Source organism: Siphateles boraxobius, unplaced genomic scaffold (genome assembly GCF_051911475.1).
Source record: "Siphateles boraxobius isolate OS27281-9 unplaced genomic scaffold, OSU_SipBor_1 139, whole genome shotgun sequence".
NCBI lineage: Eukaryota > Metazoa > Chordata > Actinopteri > Cypriniformes > Leuciscidae > Siphateles > Siphateles boraxobius.
Window position 1 is genome coordinate 717,107 of NW_027508743.1, and position 18,326 is coordinate 735,432.

General features: G+C 41.0%; 2 protein-coding genes across 7 annotated transcripts in view; one reads left to right on the forward strand and one right to left on the reverse strand.

Moving 5' to 3' along the window:
- Window positions 1–2,002, reverse strand: part of trpn1 (transient receptor potential cation channel, subfamily N, member 1) — a 55,051-nt gene extending 53,049 nt beyond the window's left edge. Inside the window, exons 1-2 of the mRNA XM_077230072.1 lie at window positions 1,808–2,002; window positions 61–432 (exon numbers count right to left, since the gene is read on the reverse strand). Coding sequence (XP_077086187.1) covers window positions 61–198 — 138 coding nt within the window. The 5' untranslated portion in view covers window positions 199–432; window positions 1,808–2,002. The remainder of the gene's footprint in view (window positions 1–60; window positions 433–1,807) is intronic.
- Window positions 165–18,273, forward strand: oxsm (3-oxoacyl-ACP synthase, mitochondrial). 6 transcript variants are annotated; one of them, XM_077230127.1, is made up of 5 exons: window positions 13,775–13,833; window positions 13,948–13,992; window positions 14,714–15,273; window positions 15,946–16,406; window positions 17,201–18,273. In XM_077230127.1, the coding sequence occupies exons 3-5, from the start codon at window positions 14,761–14,763 to the stop codon at window positions 17,601–17,603; spliced, it is 1,377 nt and encodes a 458-aa protein (XP_077086242.1). In that variant the 5' UTR covers window positions 13,775–13,833; window positions 13,948–13,992; window positions 14,714–14,760; the 3' UTR covers window positions 17,604–18,273. The 6 variants fall into 6 exon arrangements, with proteins under 6 accessions (XP_077086240.1, XP_077086241.1, XP_077086237.1 ...); XM_077230125.1 differs by lacking the exons at window positions 13,775–13,833; window positions 13,948–13,992 and adding an exon at window positions 165–239; XM_077230126.1 differs by lacking the exons at window positions 13,775–13,833; window positions 13,948–13,992 and adding an exon at window positions 600–622.
- Window positions 18,274–18,326: the final 53 nt, after the last annotated feature.

Below are 18,326 nucleotides of genomic sequence, written 5' to 3' on the forward strand. Positions count from 1 at the left end.
TCTCTTTTTAAAGCATGCAATAAAAAGGCGTAATAAAAAGGCATCTGCTGTGCATCTCACCTCGTCGAACTGGAAGATGTCCGGATCTCCCTTTTCTAAAGTCTTGAGTTTCTGTTCTAGTGCCATCCATTCTCCCCTGAGGGCCAGAGGCATCAGTCGCTGAAGGGCCCCTGAGACACCAGAGCTTTCAGCCATCATATAAGAGCACTCAATCAACTCAGAGGAATTCAACAGTACGGGTCTGTACACACCATGAAAAGCATGTCCGTTTAAAAGATAAAATGAAGACGGATGAGATGTGTAGTGCGAGTGCAGGTGCGGATCTAACGGTTCCTCCCTCTTGGTAGGAGGTATAAAGCCAACATTAGCCGACTGTCTGCGGTGGGTTAAAGTCTGCAAACTCCGCCTTCAGCTCCTCCTGTTACCCTGGACCTGGAGTCAACAAAAAAGACCATTGAAACAAGCCCGCAACAAAAACGGCTGAATAATAAGAGCTCAAGCCGCTGGACCTCAGAGTGTATCCTTCCGAATAAAATAGCACACGATCACATTTAACCGTCTAACTTAGTGTTGTCGTTTACCCCAGAATCAGCATCCGTGTGTTTTTATTTGACCATATCAGGTTTGTTTAGTGTAGAATGGCAAATTTGTCCACACAGACACACACAAAGGTGCGATACATTTTAATTTTTCAACTGCTCTGATTTTCAATTAAACAGATTCATGAGCGGCATCACGTGACGTTTTATTGAGTTTATTTACTTAATTTAATTTAATTAGTTAACTGAGCCGAGTAAATCCACAGACCTGACTTTCATCAAGGCTATTCTTTTCTTGTCAGAAATAATTTAAAAGCATTTTAGAGATATGGGCGGTTTAGATCAGATTTATCCACAGTATTCCTACGCCCCATGAAGCTTTGTGCGAATTATGGGTGTAACTTCCGTTAAGTTGTTAAAAATCAGAAAGGTTCGCTCTATGAACGCAATAGGTTAAAAAAGTGTCACAATGAAATTACATTAATCTACTCACCCTTCAACCATCGAACATTAAAAGGAAATGCAAAAGTGTAAAAGCATCAAGACTACTTTCAAAAGACCAAATAACCCCAACATCGCGAGTCTTTGGTTACCTTAAAGAGTAACTAAACACTAAAACAACTTTTTTTAGTTAATTATCTGTAAGAATGGAGCTTCATAAATGCTGTTCATTGATTCGAGTACATTTTTTTGACATTTGGGTATAAAGTGTTTTAATTTTCAAATATATGGTGTAAAAACGTCTGAGTGCTGCCCTCTTCAGGTTAAACGGAAAACTCCTGCAGTAGGGGTACTCTCTGACGTAGAATACTCTCTGACGTCACTCTGTCACGCCCTTGGTGCGAGCTCACCACGCCCTTGGCAGCCCCTGGTATAAAAGCATCTGGTTCCGTCAAAACTAGGCTACTGTAGCGAGTCAGGAGTTGGAATTTCAAGTATTGAAAACGATCAGGATAGATATATATTGCAACCTGCATTTTACGTGGGATTGCTTCTCCGACGCAATGGAGGTGGAAATAGGCTTCTCCACACAGCTCGCGCTGCCAAACGCTGCTCTTCATACCTCTTCCTGCATGAACTCCTACACCGCAGCGGCGTCATGATGTGAGTGAGCATATATTTTTAATCACAATTTATGTTCCTTCTTTTTAGGCTAAAGTTAATCCTCTGGTGTCGACAAACGCGCCGGCTCGATTTGCTGATTATTTTTTCACATAGCAGCAAAATATAATGAACTTAATAGTAATAATAATCCTGGAAAAAATTACCTCAAAATGACTGAATATAAGAATAATCGGATGTCGATCGCGATGCGGGAGTTAAGACCGCAGTTTGAGCTGGTGTCTACAGACAATTCACCCTCCTCCATTTCAGGTGAAGGTGGGGGAGAAAAGTTCTCGACTTCAAATGACCGCTCTGTTGCAAAGCTACTTGCGTCACTCCATTTTAGCTAGTTTGACAGCAGCTGTCACTGCGGGTCTCAGGTGCACGCCCCCCCGCTGAGCCCCGCCCTCGGTTCGTCCCCTCTATGTTCGCTGGGGTTTCCCCACTTTCCAGCATTTTTCAAATATTGCCAGTGGGTGGAGTCAGGCTTTGACCAGGGGTTTAGTTACCCTTTAATCAAATGTTCATTAACTTCAGCATAACGTGATACTATTTCAAAGTAATTTCCATAATTTTGACAGATTATGCATTTACCTGTGAAAACAAACCTGGAAATAGACGTGAGGATTTGAGGAGAATAACGAGTGATTCTTCACGCATTCCAGTGAATTATTAATGGAATATATCGCAAATTAAATTTGGGAGAACAGACAACAAATGTGCAGTATATGTCCCTTTTCATATTTTTACAGTGGATTGTTAAGGGAAAAAAGAAAATAATCATGAGGAAAAGAAAGCAGCGACTGAAAAGAGCTCTTGCCATAGATGTTTTTGTTATAACACGTCACGTTAAAATACCAAGTATAACGTTATTCTCATGATGTCTTAAAATAAATCATGAAAGAAAATTGACAGCTCATCCAGTCAAACTGACGGATCAGCTTTATTTGTAGGACAACCTTATGATTTGAAATGATTCGTTTCAGCCTTTTTGAATGGAAGTTCCCCAAACCGGAAGTGCCACCCATAATTCAAAACGCAGTAAGGTCGTCAGGAATAAGGTGGATTATGGTTGGAGTTACACGGACCTCCAATTGGAACTTTAAAAACGCGTTCAAAAAGCACTTTAAACTGCTTTGACAGCGTTTTTTTTACTCAGCAATGGGGTTTTTCTTTGTAAGTTTGTGTTACTCGCTGTCTGCCCCTCCTAATTCAGTACATCTTCCTGCAGAGTTGATTGTGAGATTGCAGGTCGAGTTGACGAGAAACGACAACCTGGAGGTTGCAGAGCTTGACTATTTCTGAGCTAGGCGGTTGATTGAGGTGTAAATAAACTCTTCGTGCACAATTTGCACAACTGCATATTCTTCGGAATATATAGGCGGTGGAGCTCGACTGCTCCGTGAATGGATCAGAGGAAGGTAGGGGGGAGAGAATGGAGTATAACGAAGGGAGATATGATGATTGTGGGGTGGAAAAGAGGGGACGGTCGAATGAAAAAGATAAAAGGAATAAAAGAGTAAGAAGTGATAAACATGATGAGTCTGAAAGTGATGAAGAAAGACAGGAGACTCTTTATAAAGAAGTTGAGAAATATGAGGTTGTAATACGATTTAATGAAAAGAGTCAGGCAATCATGAAGAAGGTTAGCCCGTTTGTGCTAACATCAACCCTGGCAAGTAAAATTGGGGACATTGAATTTGCAAAAATCCTTAATGATGGGAATTTATTTGTGAGGTGTGCGGATGCAGGACAAATGGATAAAGCTCTGAAAATTAAAGATATAGCGAAATGTAAGGTGGAAAACACAGGAAGGGTGGGAACAAGGAAAAAAGATGGAAAGATTGGAGGGATTACAGGTGTACCACTGAGTGTAACAATGGAGGAATTAAAGAAGAATATTAAGGGAGCAAAAATTGCGAGTGTACAAAGAATGAAAACAAAAAGAGATGGAGTGGTAAAGGACAGTTTCAATAGATTTTGAAGAAGAGAGCGTGCCTAAGAAAGTATTTTTGGGGTTTATGAGCTATCCAGTGAGGATCTTTGTTCCTAAGCCAATGAGATGCTTTAATTGTCAAAGGTTTGGCCATACAGCAAACAACTGTAAAAGGCAGAAAAGATGTGCAAGATGTGGGAGGGGACCATGAATATGGAATGTGTGGTTCAGGGATATCTCCAAAATGTTGCAATTGCGGAGGAGCCCATAATGTGGCTTTTAGTGGATGTGAAGTAATGAAAAGGGAGACAAATATCCAAAAGATAAGAGTGGAAAGGAAAATTACTTATGCAGAAGCTGTAAAAGTAACAAGAGAGTAGGAAAATAAGACACACAAGGAAGTAGATTTGGTCACTCAAGAGCAACAACAAAGTAACCATGAAGGAATGTATGTGACAAAAATGGAACTAGTTACTTTTATAGCAGGTGTGACAAATTGTACAGCAGAAGCAAAATCCAAAAATGAAAAAATCCAGTTGGTGGTCAAAGCTGCAGTTAACCACTTAGGATTAGTAGGACTGACATGGGAAGAGGTGAGGGAAATCCTTACAAATCAGTCAAGTCAAGAAGTGTCATGTATTGGGTAATATTAATAATGGTTTTAATTTTACAGTGGAATGCTAGGAGTTTATTGGCCAATGGACAGGAATTTAAACATTTTTGAATGAGTTGGATGAAAAGCCAGATGTAGTGTGTGTGCAAGAAACCTGGCTGAAACCAAATTTAGATTTTAAATTACATGGATATACAGGAATAAGAAGAGATAGGAATACAGGAGAGGGAGGAGGGGGATGTGCCATATTCATAAAGACAGGAATTCCATATAGAATACTTGGGAAGGGTGAGGAACAGGAGTACATAGTGTTGGAGATGTGGGAAAGTGGAGGGGCAATTAGTATTATTAATTACTATAACCCATGTAAAAGATTGGAATTAGATAACCTACTAAGGATAGGAGGGCAAGATGGATCAAAAATAATCTGGTGTGCAGATTTTAATGCGCATAGTTCAATATGGGGAAGTATACATACAGATTCTAACGGCAAGGTAATTGAGGATTTGATGGATGAGAGAGAATTGGTCTGTTTGAATGATGGGAGAGGAACCAGAATCAATGTATCAACAGGGAAAGAGTCCGCTTTGGACATATCTTTAGAGTCTAATTCACTGGCTGGAAATAGTTATTGGGAATTTTGGGCATCTACTACAGTGGGGAGTGATCATTAACCTGTCTTTTCTTCAATAGGTCAAAGATTGGAAGTAGGTCCAGAAGAAATAATTCCTAAGTGGAAGTTTGGGAAAGCTGATTGGGATAAATTTAAGAAATTGAGTGATGATTACATGATCAGGGTTGAGGTTTTAGGAAGTATAGATGAAGTTAACAACCAGATAACTACAGCTATTATAATGGCAGCAGAGGAAGCTATTCTTAAAGGAAGAAACAGGGAAAATAGAAAACTGGTGCCTTGGTGGAATTAAGAGTGTTATCAGGCGGTAAGAGACAGAAACAAAGCTTTTAGATTACTTAAAAGAACTCATACAATGAATCATTTAATCCAGTACAAGAAAGCTCAGGAAGTGGTTAGAAGAACAATTCGACAGGCAAAGAGGACTAGTTGGAGAAATTTCTGTGATAAAATAGGAAGAACTACACCGGTGGGAGAAGTCTGGAGAATGATTAAAAGGATGGGGGGAGACAGAAGACAGTGGGATTACCCAGTTATGTCATATGAAGAGGTAACAGCAGTTTCCAACAAAGAGAAAGCAGAAATTATGGCAAAATCATTTATAAAGGTACATAGTTCAAAAAATTTGGAAAAAGAAGGAAGAAGGAGAAGATTGATAACGTTTAATCAGCATATTCATAAATTAAATAGGAAGGAAGATACCAAAAATGAATTAGACGAATCATTTACTTTGGCAGAGATGGAAAGAGCAATAACAACAGCAAAACCTTCATCTCCGGGGAAAGATCAAGTTTGTTATATCATGCTAAAACAATTGGGGGAAAAATCAAAGTTGAAGTTGCTTGAGGTATATAATAAAGTATGGAAGGAAGGAAAATTACCAAATGCCTGGAAAGAAGCGGTAGTGATTCCGATAAGAAAACCTGGTAAGGATCCGACAAAACCCACTAGTTACAGACCGATAGCTTTAACTTCTAATCTATGTAAAATTATGGAAAGGATGATAGTACATAGACTGACCCATGCCATTGAAAAAAGAGGATTATTGGCTAGTTGTCAGAGTGGTTTTAGGAGGGGAAGAAGCACAATAGACTCTGTGGTAAGAATTGAGACGGAAATAAGAAAGGCACAAGCGAATAAAGAGACTTTAATAGCGGTATTTTTTGATATTGAAAAAGCGTACAACATGATGTGGAAGGAGGGGTTATTAATCAAAATGAATAAGATGGGTGTTGGAGGGAAAATATTTAACTGGGTAAAGGATTTTCTTTTTGGACGGAAAATACAAGTGAGGATAGGGACAGACATGTCAAATCAATACATAGTTGGAAATGGTACACCACAAGGGAGTGTGATAAGCCCATTACTCTTCATAATTATGATCAATGATATATTTGAAAAAGTTCCAGAAGACATTGGGAGGTCTTTGTTTGCAGATGACGGGGCGTTGTGGAAGAGAGGAAGGAATATAGATTATGTAGTCAGAAAAATCCAGGAAGCAATTGATAAAGTTGTGGAGTGGGGTTTTGATTGGGGATTTAGATTTTCTGTAGAAAAGACGCAGTTTGTCTTATTTAATAGGAAAAGAGTTCAGGGAGGCATACAGTTAAGAATGTTCTCATCCTTTGGCGGCATATGTGACGCCATATGACAAAACGGCGAAATACTACGCACATGGCACCCTTTAGCGTGAATATAACACGCGAACCCAAGGCGTCATAAAGTTGACTGGCATCCTTTAGCGTGAATATGAGACGCAGACCCTACCCCACACCTAAACCTACCCATCACAGTGCGTGTTATATTGACGATAAAGGGTGCCATGTGCGTAGTATTTCGCCGTTTTGTCATATGGCGTCACATATGACGCCAAAGGATGAGAATGCGTTAGAATGTATGGAAGAGATTTAGAGAGGACTAGAACTTTTAAATTTTTAGGAGTAAGTTTGGATTCACGATTGACATTTGCAGATCATATCAGAAAAATGGAGGAAAAAGGGAAAAAAGTGATAAATGTGACGAGATGTCTGAGGGGAAGAGAATGGGGTGCAAGTAGATCATCATTAAAAAGAATATATGTGGCATTAGTACGATCAGTGATAGATTATGTAAGTGTAGTAATTGGATCGGCAGGTAAGTCTTAGTTAAAAAAGTTAGATGTAATCCAGGCTCAGGCCCTGAGAATATGTTGTGGAGCAGTCAAAACAACTCCTGTAGCAGCCATTCAGGTAGAAATGGGAGAATTACCACTAGATTTAAGGAGGAAACAGTTAATGGCTAACTATTGGGCTGGTTTAAAAGGACATAATAAAGCACATGTCACTAAGGCAGTATTGCAGGAATGCTGGGAGTATGGGAAAAATTTAAAGGAAAATTTTGGACGGATTGGAAATGAAATAGCCAGAGAACTACAAGTGTATAATTTGAGGATGAGTCACACGATAGTTTATCCAGAGATTGCGCCATGGAAGATAGTTGGCTAGAGGTAGACTGGTTTGTGTTACAGGAAAAAAGGAAGGCTCAGGAGGATAATTTAACTTAGAAAGACTGTTCAAAAATCGGTTGTTGGAAAAATATAATACATATATACAGATTTATACTGATGGAGCTAAGAATCCAGAGACGGAAGCAACAGGATTTGGGGTGGTGATATCAGATAAAGGAAGAGGAATCAATAGGAGAACATCTAATCAATTAGGGGTTTATACAGTGGAAATGTTGGCTATATTAATTGCATTACGATGGGTAGAAAGGACGGGACAGAAAAAAGTATTGTTATGCTCAGATTCATCAGCAGTTTTAACAAGTCTTCGGTCATTCAAATCCAAAAGTCGTCAAGATATTCTGTGGGAAGTACTTCAGTCAGTAACAAGAATAGTTAACCGAGGTGGACAAGTAAAGTTTATATGGGTACCAGGACATGTAGGGATAAGGGGGAATGAAATGGCTGATCAATTAGCAAAAAGGGCATTAACAAAAGGAAATATAGAAATGCAAGTTAGTATTAGTAAAGCAGAAGTTAAAAGTGTGATATGGGAGAAAATAAATCAAAAGTGGCAAGAAATGTGGGATAGAGAGAGGACAGGGAGACACTTATATCAAATTCAAAGGGAAGTTAAAGTAACAAGGGTTGGAAGTGGAAATAGGAGAAAAGAAATTGTGATCTCTAGGTTAAGAATGGGACATTGTTTATTAAATAAAACGCTTAAGTTAATAGGGAAACATAATACTGGATTGTGTGAAGGATGCCAGGAAGAGGAGTCTGTAGAGCATATTATTTTGAGATGTAGTAGGTATGGAGCACAGAGAGAGATGATGAGGAATAAGCTGAGGGAGATGGGAGTTCAGAATATCACATCAAAAGTAGTGATAGGGTTCAGACTAGAATTCTTATGACTTTCTTAAGAGAAATAGGGGTTTTTAATAGAATATAAATAAAGGTAGTATGGATGAGGATTAAAGTATAAATATTGATGTTGTAATTGTGGTGATAGTAAAAATTGTTGTTATTACTATTATAATTATTAACATGCAGAATGAATGGGAGGAGGTGTGTGTGTGAGTGGGAGAGGGGGATTTAGTCTGTAAACCTATTTTCTGTTCCACACTCCGGAGCAGAAGGTGGCGGAAATGCACCAATAAGTTGGATGCCAACCACCGTAAAATAGCAACAAGAAGAAGAAGAAGAAGAAGAAGAAGGAATAAGGTGGATTGGCCGTTTTATTTGGTTGGACTACAGTGCACTTTTTTTATCTAATATTCTGGTATTTCCGTTTTATAATACACAAACCAATATATTACCATACTATTTTCCACGCGATTTGTTTTCAACGGAAAAGACGCCGCGAACGGCACCACGTGACATTTGCCAATCAGAAATTACTTAATTAAAATCCAATTAAACATCATTTTAAACTACATTTCATCTTATTTCGAGACAGTTTTTTTCTTTACCTTTACCTCTGGGTATTTCGGTCACTTCTGACCAGAATTTTTTTAATAAAAATCGTAGCTTCATCGTAATGGTACGAAATTTAGTGACTTTTATGGTAGGCTACTTGGTATATGAACACACAACAAAATTGGGGACAGGATTTGAAAAGTCTAAGTGGTCGTAAAAAAAATAGTCACACTTAGGACCTTCAGGTCAAAAGTGACCGCCATAGGGAATGAATGGGAAATTGGCAAAAAATACGAAAATACATAGTTTTTTTGTTGTTGCGTACAATCTACAAATCAGCCACAATGCAGAAAAAAAGCACACAACAGTGAAGGGGGGAATCTCTGAAACATCAAGAGTGCACACACACACACACACACACACACACACACACACACACACACACACACACACACACACACACACACACACACACACACACACACACACACACACACACACACACACACAGGGAAATATGAGACTGGTGAAACTGTAACAGAGAAATGTGAGAATATGTGAAATAAAATCAATGAATCATTGGATCCAAAATGCAAAAGTCACACACTATGCCTCTCTCTCTTGAACACACACACACGCACGCACGCACGCACGCACGCACGCACGCACGCACGCACGCACGCACGCACGCACGCACGCACACACACACACACACACACACACACACACACACACACACACACACACACACACACACACAGACAGATAGACAGACAGACAGAAGACAGGAAACCAGAGATGATATTGTACTACAACAGGACCAAAGGTGGAGTGGACAATCTTGACAAGGTATTTGCTACTTTGTTCTTTTAATAATTAATTATATTAATAATAATAATAAATATATATATACAGGTCCTTCTCAAAAAATTAGCATATTGTGATAAAGTTCATTATTTTCCATAATGTAATGATAAAAATTAAACTTTCATATATTTTAGATTCATTGCACACCAACTGAAATATTTCAGGTCTTTTATTGTTTTAATACTGATGATTTTGGCATACAGCTCATGAAAACCCAAAATTCCTATCTCAAAAAATTAGCATATTTCATCCGACCAATAAAATAAGTGTTTTTAATACAAAAAAGTCAACCTTCAAATAATTATGTTCAGTTATGCACTCAATACTTGGTCGGGAATCCTTTTGCAGAAATGACTGCTTCAATGCGGCGTGACATGTAGGCAATCAGCCTGTGGCACTGCTGAGGTGTTATGGAGGCCCAGGATGCTTCGATAGCGGCCTTAAGCTCATCCAGAGTGTTGGGTCTTGCGTCTCTCAACTTTCTCTTCACAATATCCCACAGATTCTCTATGGGGTTCAGGTCAGGAGAGTTGGCAGGCCAATTGAGCACAGTAATACCATGGTCAGTAAACCATTTACCAGTGGTTTTGGCACTGTGAGCAGGTGCCGGGTCTTGCTGAAAAATGAAATCTTCATCTCCATAAAGCTTTTCAGCAGATGGAAGCATGAGTGCTCCAAAATCTCCTGATAGCTAGCTGCATTGACCCTGCCCTTGATAAAACACAGTGGACCAACACCAGCAGTTGACATGGCACCCCAGACCATCACTGACTGTGGGTACTTGACACTGGACTTCAGGCATTTTGGCATTTCCTTCTCCCCAGTCTTCCTCCAGACTCTGGCACCTTGATTTCCGAATGACATGCAAAATTTGCTTTCATCCGAAAAAAGTACTTTGGACCACTGAGCAACAGTCCAGTGCTGCTTCTCTGTAGCCCAGGTCAGGCGCTTCTGCCGCTGTTTCTGGTTCAAAAGTGGCTTGACCTGGGGAATGCGGCGCCTGTAGCCCATTTCCTGCACACGCCTGTGCACGGTGGCTCTGGATGTTTCTACTCCAGACTCAGTCCACTGCTTCCGCAGGTCCCCAAGGTCTGGAATCGGTCCTTCTCCACAATCTTCCTCAGGGTCCGGTCACCTCTTCTCGTTGTGCAGCGTTTTTTGCCACACTTTTTCCTTCCCACAGACTTCCCACTGAGGTGCCTTGATACAGCACTCTGGGAACAGCCTATTTGTTCAGAAATTTCTTTCTGTGTCTTACCCTTTGCTTGAGGGTGTCAATGATGGCCTTCTGGACAGCAGTCAGGTCGCCAGTCTTACCCATGATTGCGGTTTTGAGTAATGAAACAGGCTGGGAGTTTTTAAAAGCCTCAGGAATCTTTTGCAGGTGTTTATAGTTAATTAGTTGATCCAGATGATTAGGTTAATAGCTCGTTTAGAGAACCTTTTCATGATATGCTAATTTTTTGAGATAGGAATTTTGGGTTTTCATGAGCTGTATGCCAAAATCATCAGTATTAAAACAATAAAAGACCGGAAATATTTCAGCTGGTGTGCAATGAATCTAAAATATATAAAAGTTTAATTTTGATCATTACATTATGGAAAACAATGAACTTTATCACAATATGCTAATTTTTTGAGAAGGACCTATATATATATATATATATATATATATATATATATATATATATATATATGACATCCAGTAATAGTTTAATTCACTTTAAATGCCATTTAGCTTAGAATTTATTTATATTTATATATATAGTTTTTTTTTTATAAATGTATATATATATATATATATGCTAAATGGCATGTAAAGTGAATTGAACTATCACTGGATGTCAGCAGTAATACTAAATGTTTGTGTATGCTTTTTTTGTGATATTCCAGATTGTTGCAACATATACCTGTCGGAGGAAGACAGCTCGCTGGCACATGGCAGTATTCTATAATATGATTGATGTATCGGCCTACAATGCCTTTGTCATCTGGAGGGAAATAAATCCCAGTTGGAGACAGGGGGATCGCTACAGGAGGAGGCATTTTCTGGAGGAACTAGGAAGAGCGCTCGTGTTCCCCTTCATTCAAACAAGGTGGCACATTCCTCACACCCAAGCCTCTCTGGATCTTATGAGGAAAGTGCAGGAATGTGATGAGGAAGCAGTTCCCTCCACGTCTGGTCCCTCCACGTCTGGTTCCTCCACGTCTGGTCCCTCCCGAGCTGGTCCCTCCCGAGCTGGTCCCTCCACGTCTGGTCCCTCCACGTCTGGTTCCTCCACGTCTGGTCCCTCCCGAGCTGGTCCCTCCCGAGCTGGTCCCTCCACGTCTGGTCCCTCCACGTCTGGTTCCTCCACGTCTGGTCCCTCCACGTCTGGTCCCTCCCGAGCTGGTCCCTCCACGTCTGGTTCCTCCACGTCTGTTCCCTCCACGTCTGGTCCCTCCCGAGCTGGTCCCTCCACGTCTTGTCCCTCCACGTCTGGTCCCTCCACGTCTGGTTCCTCCACGTCTGGTTCCTCCACGTCTGGTCCCTCCCGAGCTGGTCCCTCCCGAGCTGGTCCCTCCACGTCTGGTCCCTCCACGTCTGGTTCCTCCACGTCTGGTTCCTCCACGTCTGGTCCCTCCCGAGCTGGTCCCTCCCGAGCTGGTCCCTCCACGTCTGGTCCCTCCACGTCTGGTTCCTCCACGTCTGGTCCCTCCACGTCTGGTCCCTCCCGAGCTGGTTCCTCCCGAGCTGGTCCCTCCACGTCTGGTGCCTCCACGTCTGGTTCCTCCACGTCTGGTCCCTCCACGTCTGGTCCCTCCCGAGCTGGTCCCTCCCGAGCTGGTCCCTCCACGTCTGGTTCCTCCACGTCTGGTCCCTCCACGTCTGGTCCCTCCACGTCTGGTCCCTCCCGAGCTGGTCCCTCCACGTCTGGTTCCTCCATGTCTGGTCCCTCCACGTCTGGTCCCTCCACGTCTGGTCCCTCCCGAGCTGGTCCCTCCCGAGCTGGTCCCTCCACGTCTGGTCCCTCCACGTCTGGTCCCTCCCGAGCTGGTCCCTCCCGAGCTGGTCCCTCCCGAGCTGGTCCCTCCACGTCTGGTCCCTCCACGTCTGGTCCCTCCCGAGCTGGTCCCTCCCGAGCTGGTCCCTCCACGTCTGGTCCCTCCACGTCTGGTCCCTCCACGTCTGGTCCCTCCACGTCTGGTCCCTCCCGAGCTGGTCCCTCCCGAGCTGGTCCCTCCACGTCTGGTCCCTCCACGTCTGGTCCCTCCACGTCTGGTCCCTCCCGAGCTGGTCCCTCCCGAGCTGGTCCCTCCACGTCTGGTCCCTCCCGAGCTGGACCCTCCTCCGCCAAAAGAAAAAGATGCAAAAGATTTCAAAACAAGCATAATTTGCTAAAGGTGCAATATTCCAATTGATAAGAGACACTCTGTTGGGATCTGTGACAACTGTGATCTGTAATTACAGTTAGTTTGAAATAATATGTAAATATAGTTAGGATGATATTTAAAACACTTCTTTTTATTTCTCTATTTTCCATTTACTGTTTGATAATTATTATACTTTTGCTGTTATTTTAGTTTTTTGTCCATAATTGTTGTTGCCAATTTTGAATAAGAGTTACTGTTCATTGAATTGTACAAAAAATAATTTTAATGAAAATGTTTATTATAAAAGGTTAATAAAAAAAAATTATGACTGAAATAATTGCATTTTTATTAAGTTAGAATTAAAACAATGGGTTACAAAATGCTTTCCATTTGTTCTCTTTCTAATGCAATGTTCAGGTTTGACTGTATTATAAAGTATAACTGCCACTTCAAATTACCATTTAAACCACCCAAACAAACAGAAAACTTACCCTACCCCAGAGGGTTAAGTCATTTTTAACATTTTTGTCTCTGTAAAAGTGTCGCAAAATGCACAAAATAAGAGCAACAAATTAACAAAAGACTGCATATTATAGATTAACCTCGCTTCTTCTAGCTCTACTTGATATAGGTAATCTAATACAATACAATATAGTATTATCATCACTACCACTATTTATGAATCACATTAATAGTCACATTGAAGTCAGATAATTTGGAGAATTATGTGTAAATCGTGCATTTGATTAGTTAGCTGTATTAAACGAGGACTTTTAGCACCAAGTCTGGATACTTTTATTATTGAAATCACCGAGAACCGGAAGTCAGTCACTATCTGGTCTGTTTACATCGGTTTACATTAGCCACTGCTCCACGTGAATGAGTGTACGTATTTGAATTTAATTACATGTAGTTATTAAATCTAAGACGTGACATTTAGTTACGTTTAGTTAGGTCGATAGATGACAATTCGTGCATGACCATATTCAATCCATTTAGATGCATAAATTGAGCAGTATACTCCAGTAGATATTATCTTCCAAGGTAATATTCTTTTCTTAACAGAAATAAAATATATATATAAATATATATTTTTACATTTCAGACAGTGACAACAGTGGCAATATAATATACCATACTTCATCTTAACCTATTTTGTAATATTTTTATTACTAGCTTATTCTCTACATTTTTTAATATAAATTTGTGATATGCTTTTACACCATACATCTATAATGTTAAGGCATTAATCTTCTCATGCTTTATGTTGCAAGTTGCAACACACCATTTCGACATATTAGAGATAAATACATTTTAGATTAGATTTTAGTCGAATATAAGTAGTATAAAGCAGTGAACATGCTTCACACACACACACACACACACACACACACACTCACACAAAATATATTTAATTATATATTAATAATTAATATATAATTATATATATACACATTAGTATAAAGCAGTGAACATATAATTCACACACACACACACACACACAAAATATAAAGTCTTTTTTGTGTACACATAAATATACAAAAATATACACATATTTATGGATATGTTTGTATGTTAAGTATGTTAAGTTTTCACCTTTCAGTCTACTTGTTATGCTGAAAAAATTATATTAAATTTGGGGGAAAAAATGCAAAATATAAAAATTTTCATGGCGTTTTATCCTGATGTTTTACTATGATGTGAGACATGAAATCAGGCGGCAGTATTGGTAAACATCAACTTCTTTTCTTTTTGTCTTTTACAGTGGAGATGTGATGTAGCCTCGATCGTCCCAGAACAGGTTTGCTCACAATGTCCCTGAGATGCTGTCAGAAGACGTTACTGAGACTTTCTCTGTCCAGTGTGAAGAGCTGCGTGTGTTTGAGCTCTGCCAAAAGACACTGGAGTCGAGCGGCTCCGAGTCGCAGGAGGGTGGTGATCACCGGCATCGGTCTCGTCTCTCCCCTCGGAACAGGAAGTGCTCTGCCTTGGCAGCGTCTGATTGGTGGAGAGAGTGGTTTGGTTGCTCTGGACTCGGAGGAGTATAAAACAGTGCCGTGTAAGGTGGCGGCTCGCGTGCCGAGAGGAGATAAACCTGGAGATTTCAACGAAGAGAAGTTTGTATCCAAAGGAGAGATAAACGTCATGTCTCCAGCCACGGTTATGGCCCTCGGTGCCGCCCAACTGGCTCTGGAGGATTGTGGGTGGTTTCCCAGAAGCCCTGAGGAGCAGCTGAACACCGGAGTGGCGGTCGGTATGGGAATGGTGCCTCTGGAGGAAATCGCTCGAACGGCCTCGGCCTTTCAGACGCGCGGCTATAGCAAGGTCAGCCCGTTTCACACAGAACTTTGTGGGAATTTAGTTTCGTTGATTAAGGATGGCAATCAATGCATGACCACATTTAATGCATAATGCTTGCTGAGTAAATAAACCTTGATGTTTTGATTGAAAGCATATTGTCAGCATTATTTACATTTAATTTTGTTAATATTAGTGCTGTCAAGTCGATTAATTGCATCTAAAATAAAAGTTTGTAAATATATGTGTGTGAGTGTGTATGCGTGTGTTTGAGAGTGAGTGTACATGTGTGTTTGAGAGTGATTGTCTGTGAGTTTGTGTGTGTGTGTGTGTTTGAGAGTGAGTTGTGTGTTTGAGAGTATGTGTTAGTGTGTGTGAGTAGTATGTGTGTGTTTGAGAGTGAGTGTCTGTCTGTGAGTGAGTGTGTGTGTGTGTCTGTCTGTTTGAGAGTGAGTTGTGTGTGTTTGAAAGTGTGTGTTTGAGAGTGAGTTGTGTGTGTTTGAAAGTGTGTGTTTGAGAGTGAGTTGTGTGTGTTTGAGAGTATGTGTTAGTGTGAGTGTCTGTGTCTGTCAGTGTGTGTGAATATGTGTTTGCAAGAGAGTGTGTGTGTTATAGACACCACTATTTAATATATATTTAATTGAAAATTCAAAACAATATTGACAATCTAATTCCATATAAACCTTTTTTTATTTCAAGGTCAGCCCATTTTTCGTCCCCCGCATCCTGGTCAACATGGCCGCCGGGCACATAAGCATCAAACACAAACTAAAGGGTCCAAATCACGCCGTTTCCACCGCATGCACCACGGGGGCTCACGCTATCGGGGACGCGGCCCGTTTCATCGCTCACGGTGATGCTACTGTGATGCTAGCCGGCGGGACGGAGGCCTGCGTTAGCCCGCTAGCCATAGCCGGCTTCGCTCGGGCTCGGGCCCTCAGCACCAACTGGAACCAGAAGCCCAGACTCGCCTCACGCCCGTTTCATCCGGACAGAGAGGGGTTTGTGATGGGAGAAGGGGCGGCCGTGCTCGTTTTAGAGGAGTACGCACACGCCGAGCAAAGAGGAGCACGGGTCTACGCTGAGGTCATGGGTTACGGGCTCTCTGGAGACGCCAGTCACATCACCGCACCAACCGCAGATGGAGACGGAGCCTTCCGGTAATATCGACACCTTTCAGCATGCAAATAAACACTTTTTTGTAATCTAGAATTTTTACATAACATAACATAGCATTACATAACATAGCATAGCAAAGCATTTCATAACATTGCATAGCATAGCATAACATAGCATAGCAAAGCATAGCATAACAGCATTGCATAGCATAGAAAAGCATAGCATAGCATAACAGCATTGCATAGCATAAAAACAAAGCATAACATAACAGCATAACATACCATAGCATAGCAAAGCATAACATAGCATAACATAGCATTTCATAACAGAATAACATAACAGCATAACATACCATAGCAAAGGATAAAATAACATAACAGCATAACATATAATTTCATAACAGAATAACATAGCATAGCATAACATAACAGCATAGCATAACTGCATAGCATAACAGGATTGCATAGCATAGCAAAGCATAGCATAACAGCAAATCATAACATAACAGCATAACATACCATAGCAAAGCATAACATAGCATAGCATTTCATAACAGCATACCATAGCATAGCATATCATAGCTTAACAGCGTAACATAGCATAGCATAACATAACAGCATAGCATAACTGCATAGCATAACATAGCATAACAATATAACCTAGCATAACATAACATAGAATATTATAGCATAGTGAGGTCTTGGATGGAGGAGTAAACAGATGAGATGATGGAGGCTCTGCACTAAATGCTTAGATAACATCCAGTGCTGATCCTAAAATATGCAGTAAAGCTCATTCGGTCAAACTCTAACCCAAACGTCCTGCTATATTTCAGGTGCATGTCGGCTGCTCTGCGTGACGCTGGTGTCAGCGCTTCAGACGTGACGTACATCAACGCCCACGCCACCTCCACACCGCTGGGAGACGCCGCGGAGAATGCAGCCATCAAGAGGCTGTTTCAGAGGCACGCGCACTCGCTAGCGGTGTCGTCCACTAAAGGAGCCACAGGGCACCTGTTGGGGGCTGCCGGGGCGCTGGAGGCGGCGTTCACGGCCCTCGCGTGTCACTACGCTACCCTGCCGCCCACCCTCAACCTGGACCGCACCGAGCCAGAGTTCGACATGAACTATGTGCCCTGCACAGCGCAGCCCTGGAGCGCTAGCGGACGCAGAGTCGCGCTCAGCAACTCATTCGGCTTCGGCGGAACAAACGCTTCTCTGTGTCTCGCGAACGTGTGATTCGCTACAGTTCTGCAGGTTTCGCTTGATCAGATCCAGATCTGTATGTGAATCAGTAGGAGCTTCAGAACATTGATCCATTCGACTGCATTTTGAATTTGAATACTAGCATACTGTATACTATTATAATACTATGCTGTATACATACAAACAATAGAGTTGATTTGTTGTCACATGACCTCATCGAGTTGCTTGTTTAATTGAATTAAATAAGTGTGCTTAAGAACTTTGTATGAATTGATTCATTAAGGATGGGAATCATAATGCTGAGTAAATAAACCCTGATGTTTTGATTCTTTCAAGTTATTCTGTGCTTGAAAGCATATTGTCAGCAATAAAATGTTTTACTTTTTTACATTTTATTTTAATATTAGAGCTGTCAAATCGATTGATCATGATTAATCGCATCTAAAATAAAATTTTGTAAATGTGTGTGTGTGTGTGTGTGTGTGTGTGTGTGTGTGTGTGTGTGTGTGTGTGTGTGTGTGTGTGTGCGTGTGTGTGTGTGTGTGTGTGTGAATCAGCTTCTGAACATTGATCTATCGGACTGCAATGGAGTACTAGCATAATGCATACATACAAACAATAGAGTTGATTTGTTTTCACTTGACCTCATCGAGTTGCTTGTTTAATTAAATGTAATTTAATTGAATTAAATAAGTGTGCTTAAGATCTTTGTGTTTATTTAATTTAGTTTAGTTGATTTATTAAGGATGGCAATCA